This window comes from Sphaeramia orbicularis, chromosome 4 (genome assembly GCF_902148855.1).
Source record: "Sphaeramia orbicularis chromosome 4, fSphaOr1.1, whole genome shotgun sequence".
NCBI lineage: Eukaryota > Metazoa > Chordata > Actinopteri > Kurtiformes > Apogonidae > Sphaeramia > Sphaeramia orbicularis.
In genome coordinates, this window is record NC_043960.1 from 32,096,828 (window position 1) to 32,109,926 (window position 13,099).

The 13,099-nt window shown below is 36.8% G+C and overlaps 1 protein-coding gene across 4 annotated transcripts in view; it reads right to left on the bottom strand.

Annotated features, from left to right (window-relative positions):
• Nucleotides 1–620: 620 nt before the first annotated feature.
• lpp (LIM domain containing preferred translocation partner in lipoma) overlaps nt 621–13,099 on the bottom strand; it is a 208,316-nt gene continuing 195,837 nt past the window's right edge. For all 4 annotated transcript variants that reach the window (XM_030132580.1, XM_030132583.1, XM_030132581.1 and 1 more), the window contains 2 exons: nt 8,995–9,115; nt 621–6,465 (listed from right to left, as the gene is read on the bottom strand). In XM_030132580.1, coding sequence (XP_029988440.1) covers nt 6,337–6,465; nt 8,995–9,115 — 250 coding nt within the window. In that variant the 3' untranslated portion in view covers nt 621–6,336. The remainder of the gene's footprint in view (nt 6,466–8,994; nt 9,116–13,099) is intronic.

A 13,099-nucleotide genomic window follows, 5' to 3' on the forward strand; every position in this document is an offset into this window, starting at 1 on the left:
TAGAGGAGGTCTTTAAATTATTCTAACAACTCCATCAAGCTGATCCCAGCAGTAAGCATACTTCATAGTTGAGTGCATTTGCTGATCGTGGCTACAAAAAAATAAGAGACTGCACACTGTATCTGTGTATAATTAAACCTTTATCCCAGATGGACACTCAAAACACTATTGCAAGTGTAGGATTTCTATTAAGCAGGTAATTCCAATCCGTCTAAGGAGCAGTTGGGGACTCGCAGCACGAAACAGCAGGAAATGAATGGGAGCTGTGTAAGCATGGGGCATTTGCTGCCACTGAAGGGCTTTTAAATGACTCTTGAAGAGACTGAAGAAGCACTAGGGTTATACTTGTTGGGAATAAATCGCTTTCATCTGCGGGTACGCTGCTCAGGAGGTCATCGGGAGGTTTCAGGGGAGCATGAGGAGAAGACAGAGGGAATGAGCTCATTACCTGGGCAATCCTCTGGGCCGGGAGCCAAAGGGCAAGTGTTAACCAGTGACAAGGGGGATGAGGATGTGCACACGCTGGGAGGCTCCGGCCTGAATCAGAAAAAGAGGAACAATTTTAATACCCTCCATCGTATACACCAAGACTGAACACAAACAAGGCCACGGAGACATAATGATGTTGCAAAGCTTTTATTGAAGGCAAAAACATAAATTGACTACAGGTCCTTTCCAAAGATACAGAGCAGATGATATGACTTCAGTGGGTCCAGGTCTTTACGTACCCGCCGCTGCAGTCAGAAACCTCACCCCTGATGGAGACATCTACTGTTCGGACTCAGAGATGATCCATCAGCAGCAAACAAAAGCATCATCTTTATTTACTTTGGCAAAGACAAGTAAATGAGGCAAAATCTTTGAGTGAGGAACACCGAAATAAACAGCAACAGCGTAGTGATTCAATACTGCTTTGCCAAAGGCACTTTTACAAACGTCGGTAGAACAAAGACAGTAGACAACACAAATGCACTGAACAAATAAAAAAAATCATTAAACAGTCTTTTCTTTATACTTTTATATCAAGACTTTTTGACGAGATTCATGTTAGATATGCTCGCTCAAAGGTATTTGATGTGTCCACAGACTGTCTATACAAATACCATAAACAGGGGGGTTTAGAGCAGATATTAAGGCAGCGCAGGTTCAACTCTGGACCAGACCAGGGTACGCTTTGTAAAAAACAATGAACTACTAAGCTGATGTAAGATATTATAACACAGTTTTGAAAGAATGTTTTAGCTGTTTGTAGTTGTAAATGGGCCACTTTGGCCACTTGTGGGTAGTGTTTTTAACATAAAACCACCTTAGCGTCTGTATGGCTAATGTGTTAAAAAACAGTTTGTGTAGGAGAGGCAGATGGTGGGAGTGTTTCTGACTTGAACTGTGTTTAAGATGTACATGGTAATGAGGGAAATAGAGAGGTGAAGACCAGCCCCTTCCAGCTGAGAGATACATTATTCATTCTATTTGAATGATATCATTGATTACACATCTGTTTGTCAATCTAAAACACAATTTCACAAACTGTAAAAATCTATAATTATAAAAAACACACACCCATAGGTTGCGCAAATGATGTAAACCTCATTATCTCCATTAGCTGCTGATGAAGATGTCTCTGCAGATTTGAACAGAACCATGCAGTGGTTTTTGCTCTTTTAATACTTTTTCACTTGTTCTCAAAGAACTTCATGAAATACGTTGAGACAAGAGATGCAGGTTACTGAGCTATTCGCATTTTTAAGTATGATCCCATGGTGAACACTGGAAGAGGTAGGATTTCACTTCACTATATTCTGAACCTTTGATGCTAAAGATTTTACTTCAATGTTCAAAAACTAGTTTCTAACCTCGCTGTGTGTTGTTTAATAGGGAGTTGGCTTATTTAAGATGTTTTGAAAGGATGTAGAAATGCATGTACATTTTTTTTATGATTCAACTATTACATTTTTTATCCTATAAAATGGTGTTTAATTGTTTTCCATTGATGCTTACAGTCTACTGTTGAATGTCTACAACTGAATATACTGGATCTCTCAGTACCTTTCCTTCAAAATGCTCCTTATTGCTAACATACTACAAACTGATAGCTTGTAGCTGTAACGGTAAACCATGACATTAAAGCTGAAAGTTGGACAACCAAGTGAAATGATGCTAATATTCTCTGTGGAGCTAAAGCAAAGACACTAAAGGTTTGATCCTGTGGGTGGGTTTTCACTTCAACATGTTTTTTTACTTTTTAGTGCAGTGCTAAATGACGTCACCTCCTGTACACTGATAAAATGACAGCATTATCACAGAGCACAAAGGTCCGCAGTGTCATGTACATTCACACATCCTATATATGTGAATGTAATGTGCTGTGCTACAAATAAAAGTTAGATTTCCTCACATAATTATTAGACTGAATGGATCACTGCAGCATGTGGGGTCGATGGTACAATGTGTTTTCAACCTGACAACACATGAAATGTTGTTAATACTATGATGTTTTCAACAACAGGGATCTTATGTGTGTAAATGTGATAACAGCAACTAACTATGAGAGGTTATTGAAGAAAAACAAAGCATATAGGCACTAGCAACACAATTAGCAGGCTAGTATTTTCTTTTGACAAATGACTTTGTACCTGAATTAACATTTTTAATTAGTGTGCAATGTACTATGTTTTTAATTCAGAGATGAGGAAATTGTTTTGCCGGTCTGTGGTCACTTCAGTGTTCATTTGTGTTTTTCATCATCAGGAGTGAAATTGCACCTTTAATGCTTCTGTGTAATTATCTGAGCAGGTCATGGGGTCTTTCAAAGCTGGCAGCCCCTAATGCCAATTCTAACAGACCCCTGGCAACATCTCTGTAAGACGAAACTTAGCAACGCATACAAAATAATGATATATGGAAGTGCTATTTTTTCCTCTGTTGCCTGACAACCGATGGTAATGAAGTAACTGACTGTGTCAAGCCTCAGATCGCTAACACATAAAATCTAGGTATGGACCTAAAGGCACAGGTCTATGCAGTTTGCCAAATCAGAGTGTAATGAATATGGATACGAGGAGCTTCTCTATGAATAGCTTCTGAATGCATCTATGCAGTTTCTAATTCTGACATATTTTTTTTTATCTTATTCTTAAACTCTGTTGTTAGTTTTCTTTTGATATTTTGTTCATGACCGACGATGTCAAGTTTAGGCTGTCAAACCTTCTGGAGAAGCTGCCTTCGCTTGCTGCTCGAGGCATGGAAGGTTTTTAGGAGCGGTTTTGTCTGTGCATGTATGTCTGCAAACCAAATAACCTGTGCACCACCTTCTCACCTTTAGCTCAAACACAGAACAAGTTTTCACTGTGATTTCAACAGTTGATGATTGTCTTTTTCAGGAAACATGAAACACTTCTTTACATTTAGATGATTACGAGTTTTATTGGATTCTGAATAATGCAGGTTAAGGTAAGTAGCTTAATCCAATGTAAGTATACTTTAATGGTGGCTTAGTACAGTTTATTACAAAGTATTTCCTGGTTTTAAATATTGCCAGAGTTAACCTGATCCCATAAACGCTGTACTGTAAAGTACAGTAGATGAAATAAAATAAAAGTCACTTTATATTCAATCAGACCTAAACACTAACACAACCTTTAAAAAACAGCATGATGGATCAATTTTCCACAATTAGGTGAAGTTAGATTCATAGTTATCACCCTCTTTGTTCATATTAAATCCACTCATGAGGACAATGAAGCCTAAATCAGGGAATTACTCCTATTTAGAATAGGTGGTTCACTGTTCACCAGAGCTACCTAAGGAAAACTACATTTTTACTGTTGTTTCATTTGATTGTTAAAACGTTTTTTACTAAAACTAAATTACAAATATTATGACTAATCCAGTCAACCTATTGGTCGGCAAATCTTGGATGGAACTTTTTATTTTTTATTTTTATTTTTTTTTAATTTGGAAAGCCCTTATGGTCCCTTCTTCACCTTTTCACTTAAAACAAACACTAACATACAGCAAACGAGTGTCACAATACACAATCAATACTGACATAAAGTCACCCAGTACCGACAGTATAGTTTGGATTAACGGATCGAAGTAAGGACACTTATGCTTGAATCTGTACAGTAATCTGTAAAATATTTCCTTATTCATACAATTCATTATAAAGTGTCAAAGCAGTTAGCTTTAAAATTGCATAGCCTCCATAAATGTGTCATTTCTGTTAGACTGCTTACAGTACAATCAGTGATTTAATCAACGTCATGGAAAAAGAGCCAAGGTTTACATAGTCATACTGTTCTTTTATGATAAAAAAGTGCTTATACACTTAAATAGGAAATGATTGTACTGTTCAAGCCAACAGGAAAATATCTAGATTATCTATCAAAGAAAATTGTACAGGAAAGAAGAAAGAAAATGTCTATTAAAAGAAACTGCCTTCACCAGCTGCACACTGCTTCATGATTTAGACACCGACATTTGATGTTAGCCTATTTCCCATGGTCCTATTTATTGTAAACAGTGTTTATTACAGTCAAATACAAATTATAATGTGAGAGTTTTTGTTCAGATCTTTGGTGTTTAGTTAACCGTTTTGCAATAATGCGCTTCAGTGTGCAAAATGATCCCTATTTATGTTCTGTCTGGATTTACACTGTAAAAACACTTGAAAATAATAATAATAACAAGAATAAAAAATGGAAAAAAAATGCTCATGTTTTTTTTTTTCTCTCTAAATATTGCTTAAACAACAGTCACACACACTTCTATCCATGACTTCACCTGCAGGGCAGATATGTCAAACATTTTGCATGATTTAGTGGAGTCAGACAGACTCCGTTTTAGATCACAGCCTGAAACACTGGGGCTTGTGCATGAAAATGTGCATTGAACCCTGGTGGGATGAAGCAGGGTGGGGATGTTTATGATATAGAATAATAACACTGAGTGAGGATGTACTTAGTCATTTTAACTGATGGATCAAGAGTGATTTAACAATAGCGTAGTTTAAAGGATGGGTTACACCAACAAGGAGTCATTATGAAACCTATTTAAATCATGGTTTACATTTACATTGTGTTGTAACAAAATGTAATATTAGTTTAAAATGATCAATTTATTCAGCTTTCACTCTAAAGACTTAGTGGAATTATTTGCAACTTCACACAGTCTAAAATGTGGTCCGGTGTAAACTTTAAACCTTTAGCAACTTAAACTTTAAAAATGACTGCATTTTTCGGATGAATTGAGTTAAATAATCAAGTTCTTCAAAGAACATTAAGGGACTCAACTCTTTTTAGTTTCATAGTGCTGCTGAATTTCCCTCAGCAAGGAAACCATTTGGACCAACTGTCTAAACTGGTTCCAATCATTAACGCAAGGAAGTCACTCTGTATTTACTGTGTTTTTGTCCACCACAGCTGATTTTTGGTCATATTACACTGTTAGTTCAGCAATAAGTTGTTCTCAAAGGAGGAACAAATTAGAGCTTACCTGCTAACTAGCTAACTTCTTAGCTAGCTAGTAAGCTAACAGTTTGTTAAGGACTACAGAGCAGCAACGTTTAACAGTTTGTCCTGTTTTTTATACTAGTACCTTGAAGCACCTTGAATTGCCTTGTTGCTGAAATGTGCTATACAAATAAACTTGCCTTGCCTTGCCTAGTAGGTCTCAACAGCTCACAAGTTACTTTTATTTTTCTAGGTTTAATATATAAGATTCACTTGTGTTTCTAAAACATTTGTGTTGGAGGTGTTTGTTGATGTTAGCTGCACTCTAAGATAACAGTAAATAGTGTTGCTACTAGGGCATTCAAAAACTTGGGAGCGGTCCAAGGGATTTCTGGGGAAAAATGGATTTGATTCCTCTGCATAAAAATCAGTGTACAGCCTATTATCATAGATACAGGAAATGGAGTTGGCTCATTCCAACAGGTGACCCAGACTCCAAACACTAACTTCACATTAGCCCGATCTAATGTACTGAATCTTTTATTTGAGATGGCACGAGAACTGTGAACTATAGATGTGGATTTATTCATTCTAAACCCAGGTTTGCTAAACTCTGACTCAGCTAATCCTTGTTGGTGTGACTCAGCCATAGACTCACAGACTCACAGAGGTTGGTTAAACCCAATCAGCTGTTAGATACATGTGTACAGGTGAACATGTGATGCTATTTGTGTAACTGAGAATGAATATATATAGAAGGATATATATGTATATGCTGAGGAATGTAAGCACTTGCATGGTTTGGTATGTTTGCGAGAGAAAGAGAGAGCGAGAGAGGGCGAGCGAGCGGTGGTTATCACAGTGGAGGTGACCAGGCGGTGGCAGTTCAGAGGTCAGTGGTGGCCTTGGCGGTGAGGGCCTGGATGCGGCTGGTGTTACAGTTTTTGCAGAGGACGTGTCCGTCCAGAGGGTAGCAGCCCTGGTTATCCCCCTCTGAGAGCAGAGTGCCACAGTCCTGCAGGACACAGATACTGTGTTAGTCTACAAACACAGTCATTAGCTACGCTTCCTGATCAGCCACATTCAGACTCTTGCTCCATTTAGAGCATAAATGAGACATTTACTGCTGTTTAAAAACCAGCCAGTGTCAACTTACAGGAGGCTCTGAACAAAAGCCTGTAAGTCAGTGCTTTGGCTTTAAAGCAGCTGAGAAGTCTGGAGGGGAAACAACTGGCTAATAGTCAGACAAAACATCCCATATCCTTTACAACCCGTTATCACTGAGTTTAAACATTTTATTTTAAGCCTTTTTTCCTTAGTGCTTATAGTTAGAACAACAGTACACTTAAACACTTGAATTTTATATTATTTTTTGAATGATATGAGAACACTTGTTGTGTCTTAAAGCTCTGAAATCACAGCAACATGACTGGAACATGATGATGGTGCTAAAGGAACAACAGTGATTCAGATGCACAAAGCATCATCTAAGAATAGGCTACAGTCTGTTAAATGCAGTAGTTATGCACTTTAATGGATTTAACTGTGTGGGTTAATACAGGTCGAATATAACTAAGTGAATTAGTTATGGGCCACATGTTCTGAGTTAGAAGGACTTGCTATGCTGTACTGCTTTATTAACCCATGTTGTTTTGAATTCTGCTACATAAGAATAGGCCATAATTATTCTGTGATACTAATTGAGAGTGACTATTGTTGTGGCTCCCACCTTTTAAAAGCCACACTGAGCAAAGCACAGTGAGATCAGAATTTATGTACAGTGCCTCAATCAATAAGCTGTAATTAGAGGTTACTGAGGGAAAACTGTTAATGGCCTGGTTTTTGTAAAATATGGCCAGAAAGAAAAAGTAGAATAGTGCTTTATAATTACAATTGTATAGTATCTTATTTTTTCCAGGTTCTTATCATATTAATACACAGTGAAAAACACTAACACAGTTACTGTTTTTTTACAGTTGTGTTTGGCCAGTTAAGTGTTTCCTGGTAAGTGAAATATTGTGTATTTTGTTTTCCATGCAGACTTCCAATATGTTTCCACAAGAATATCCTATGACCATTATGAATATATGTGAAGACTGATTTCAGTAAATGTTACATTAAGATAAACAATCTATTATTTATTTATTATTAATTATTATTTTTATATTATTACCTCTAGGAGTATCTGGTTTTGTCTGTACAGTTTGTATCAGTGCTGGTTTCAGGTTTTATAGTTTTGTTACAATGTGATCAGTACAAATCTCTCCCAAAAACATCACCAGTGACAAATTACACATCACTCATGTAACATAAAAGGCTTGTGATATTCCTTTATAGTACACTCTGTACACTACACACAGCCTGTATAATTCCTGGGTGTGTATCTATTGTCTGACTCCTGCATCCATTCACTTATTTTTCAATGAAGCAGGTCTAATCCTCACCCCTTGTCTCTTTAACCCTTTAGAGGACACTCATAGAAATACTCTGAAATTCAAAATTTAACCTTGGTGTGTTACTGGAGAGCATAACAAGACTTTATTACTTTTGTGAAATTTTCAAAAATTTTTATTGTCGTAGAAAATCAAGATCAATGAAGTTACCGTATTTGGTTCCTTACCCGTATGCGGCAGAAAGAAAATTTAAATCCAAGAAGTATGGATAAAAATACAAGAAAAACACATGTAATGTGAAAGGAACATGTATTTTAGAACATTAGACCAACATAAGTGCTGATCCAGACACCGGTCCACATCCACATTCTCCCTTTGAACATCATTCCTTACATTAGTACCATTACTTCATGGTTCCTAACAAAGCAGGTACACTCACTGTTCATGCAGAGGTGGACCTTACAGACCCTGTAGACCACATTGGACCTGAGATTATTGACTCACTGTCCTCACTGGAACTGTTGCTGTCACTTATAATGTGTGTGGAAATGACCAAAAATAGTCACTTGCCCAATAAAGGGTTAAAGAGTAATAAACACAGAAAACTGGGAGTATTTCACTTTACTTTGGCAGCGCTCTTCTCCATGTCTGTGTCTGTGACTGGGTTCCCACCGTGCCCTTCTTTCTCACAAACACACACATTCAGAATTACGACTCCATCTACTCACGTCTCCCCGGTGAGAAAAATTCTCCTCTTGTTGAGCCCCTTCAGCTGAACTAATCTGCTTTGCTTTTCTTTGACCTTTATGTCTGCCAAATGCTCTGTGTACTCACACTGGCACTGCTCTTTGACAATGTGACAAGTTACTTCTTTTTTAGCCGGGGCACGTAACGTCTCACCCCCTCTTATCAACCAGCAAACCCAGGCTGACTGATTGGTTACTATGTAAGTCCGTGAACTTTGCAGAGGAGAAATGGAAAGCTATTTTGAGGCAGGTGAGAGAGGGATGATTCACCGGCCTCGCTGAAAAGATGACTCGAGGGACGGGGATGTACATCATGCCTCATACCTTCATGTTGTAAAGACTGTCACCTGGAGCTGTGCAACAAGCTGCATAAGCACCGCTTATTATAGGGAGGTGATGACTTACCTCACAGCGGTAACACTGCACGTGGAAGTCGCGGTCCAAGGCCACGATGCGAACGGTCTCCTCCTGACCTGGTGCAGGCATTATAGGCTCGTGGCACACACAGCAGCGTGGAGCGAACTTCCTGTGGAAAACAAGCACCAAACACAAGCTCAAGGCAATTATAGCGACATAACCCTCACCTTCAGTGACACGTCTATCCACACAAAGGTGTTAAATGATGTATTTATTCAGTCACTGTGTTTTCAGTGAGGCTTTTTAAGAAACACAACTGACCCTTTGCTAAGCCAAGGACAGTCACTGTCCAGTCTAAACAGAAACAAGGCAACTGTCAAGCTTTCAGAACAAGAGAGAATGTTGACAAGTTGTATATATGGACCCTGCTAGTCTGACTACTAGTATATGTCCTCAAAGTTTAGACAGGGGCTTTTAAGATGCCAAAAATTTGAGAGGAAATGTCAACCCTTGGATAAAACAGAGTTCACTTAAATGTTTGTATGTTAAGTTTTTTTTACTGACCATAAACAGACTAAGAAACAATAAGTTGTGTATTTAAATCTGAGAGAGTGTGTTGGAATTTTTCCATTGTTTAACCACTTTATATTAACTAAATGTTTAACCAGTTATACATCAAATATTATGAAGAAAATATTAATACAGTTCTGTAACATAGCTCTGAAATATCAGACAGAAATATGCTGTTGAGAGCTACATTCACAACAAAAACAGTCCTTTGTTTGGCTCAACATATAACCTTATATTACCTAGCATTACACACAGATGTTCGCTAACAAAGAAAAAAAATCTTCACACAACATCACTGGTGTCTCTTCTATGGTTTATACTATTTCTTTCTAACTTAAAGTTACAACATAAATCATTTCTTATTAATATTCCTCCATTTTTGTTTGGTAAAACTTGTCCTAAAATAGCTAATCATAGTTAGCCTCTTAGCTTATTGTCGACTGTCAACTGATTAAAATGAAACAATATTGTGAAAGTAGTTCCCAAATGCATATTGTAATTATTTCTGTCTTTGTGTTCTTTTTTTTTTTTTTAGAATTATTATTACAGAAATTCTTTGAATATTGCTCACTGATAATGTTGAAAATGCCACAGAGACACGTCTGCTACCTAAAGACGTCTTCTGTTAATTTGCCTATTGAATAGTTCTTCAATTTAATTTATTTATCAGATGTTTGTTTTTTCAAATACCCACAATAGTAAAAACCTTAAATCAAGAGATGAATTCTGCACTTTAGTGTATATTTGCATAGAATAAACTGTGCCAACTATAGACCCTCTGTTATTCCACTGATTCATTTTCTCCACACTAACAAAAGGTGCAGTCTACACAATACAACAGTCATTTTACAGAAGGGATCTCCAAACTTTATTTGCCATTGTTCATAAAATCACATACACAGACCAGTCAATGCAGTACGAAGCACAGCAGGTGTTAGTATGTACTTGAGCATCCTGGCTGTGTGATGGTAATACCTCAGACTGTTTAAGTGTGAAGCGGCTTTAGCAGGAAGAGGTCTATCTAAACATCAATGAGGATATGAAAAGGCTGCTGTGGTTTCAGGCTGATGGACACTTTTCATTTCTGTTTTCATGTGCATGTTCAATAGTTGGGAATCAGGAAGTGAAGAAAGGCTGTGGCTTTGGGGAACCACTGCTATACAGTATTAGTCAGAAAAAAAGGCTCTGCCCCGCTAAACTATTCCTCGACACAAAGGGCTGCGCTGTTGAGGTCACACTTGTCATGTGGAATTAAACAACGGCCCAGTGCAGCTACTACACAAAGCTAAAGCTGTGCACTCACACCGCGAGACTGCCGTTTACTTCTGTTTCCCTTCTGGTCACTGAGTAAAGGGACATTTCTGGTAAGGTGACGATTACGCAATTTGAGTGTGACACAATGACAGGAATTTACAATTAAATGCATGTGTCACACAAGGTCTCTGGGCTTGTGAAACCATCTACAGTGTTTCCCAAAACGGAAGCACAAAGGTCCTGTGTAAATTAGACACAAATAGCCCAGTATCTGAAAGGTCAGTAAAGGATGTTAAAGCTGCTTTAGATGATATTTTCAGCCTCTTGGTGGTACTGGGACAAGCTATAAACACAGTATCACCTTAAACGCAGCTGCTGAAGAGTCACACGGCTAAACTCATAAGGGGCCATGTTTTTACCTTCCTGACAAACTAAAGCCAAATACTCACTTTCCTTTTAGATATTTTTCATTGTCCAACAACTTGAATAATTACATGGCTGCAAGATGTAAACTTTATAAGCCAGAAACTTACTATGTTTGCTGTTTGTTCCTGGACTGGTATCATACAGGGTTTTTTTTTTTTTTAAAGCTGTTTGCTGCATTTTTACTGGAGGCCAATTGGACAAAACCACACAATAAAGTTGCAGACTATAAAACCAGAATAATGAGCTAAAAGATGCCAAGACTCTACTAAGGTACAGGAATTCATTGTTAATTTTCCATGGGCTCAACAGTATCAAGATCACCATAAATATTGTTGATATTGTATGATTTGTGATTATTATGTCCCTTCTGTCAAAAAAAATTGGGAGGTTTAATCTTTAGGTTTTACTGTGACTCCACACAGAACATTGTGTGCAGTTTGACACTGTTTTGATGTAAAACCTGAGGTGAAGACATATACTTACAAGCAGGAACAAACTTATTTCAGATCCAATTGTGAGCTAAACGTACACCCTTTACAAGGAAACCTGAATCCATTACCACTGTTACACTGAAAATTGACTTTTGGCGAGCAGAAAACATCTTGTTAAACTTTGTGTTAAATAATACTTGCATTTTCAGACCATGGATGAGAAGCCATTTTAACAATGTTTACACTTTTTTGAGGAAATCTCACATCTGAGTCAAATTATTATGCAATAAAGATTACTTTCAAGATGTATTACAACAGTGGAGTGTTTGGGGTTGAAGGGGATGTTTAAACATAAAAAGAATGCTTTGACATGTTTTTTTTTTATTAATAAAAATTGCTTAAATAATCATAATGCTTCCAAAATTGGAGAACATTTCAAGGCGAGAAGTTGGAAAACTGATCCTTGTTTTCCTTTATTTCCCATAGAAGAGTGAAAAACAGTGATATTAAAATGTACTTTGACTTGTATCTCACAGTCTGTCCAACTTTGTTTAATTTGTAAATATACATCCATATCCATACACTAATTTTCAGGCTGCAACACATCCATAAAAGGTAATGAAATAATTTGATATAGAATAGAATAGAATAGAATAGAATAGAATAGAATAGAATAGAATAGAATTGAATTGAATAAAATAGGCTTTATTGTCATTACACAGGTTGTGCAATGGAATTAGAGGAAATACAGGAAATAAATTACAGGATATAAGGTATTGTGAACTGGTGACTGTTGTCATGAGTTATAAAGATGAACTGAGAATTGCTTTGTCATAAAATGTGTGAGACAGTTATTGAAATGTTTAAAAATAATATTCCTCAAGAAAAGAGGAAGGGATTTGGACATTTCACCATCTTTGATCCAGAACAGAATGAAAAGAATGTGAATTTGTTGCAGGCCTGAAAGTCAGGAATGTTGACAAAACATGAAATATGTTGTATTCATACTGTCTGGAATGAAACAAAAGCCCAAGTACATTTTAATATCACTGCTTACTTTCTTAATTAGCATTTTTAGTCCTATACATTTTCTTATTTGAGGTTGCACCATACTATTGCACCATACTATCCAGACTATATATATATATTTATATATATATATATATATATATATATATATGTATCAAATAGTATTGGCACATAAAGTATTTAAAATGTCTTATTTTATAGAAACAAAAATCTTGTTATAGAGTAGAGAAGTGCACAAAAGTGATATTATTAATATTATTGTAATTGACTCAGAATCTATAACTTCAGGTGGTGGACGTTAGACTCTACTTAATATGGTACAGCTGGTTCTAATGATGATAATTATGTCAAATGTACTCTGATAGTATTGAAATGTTTTGTTTATAGATTCTTAAGAAAAAAAATGGTCAGTGTTGACAGTGTCACAAACCCATGGAATAAGT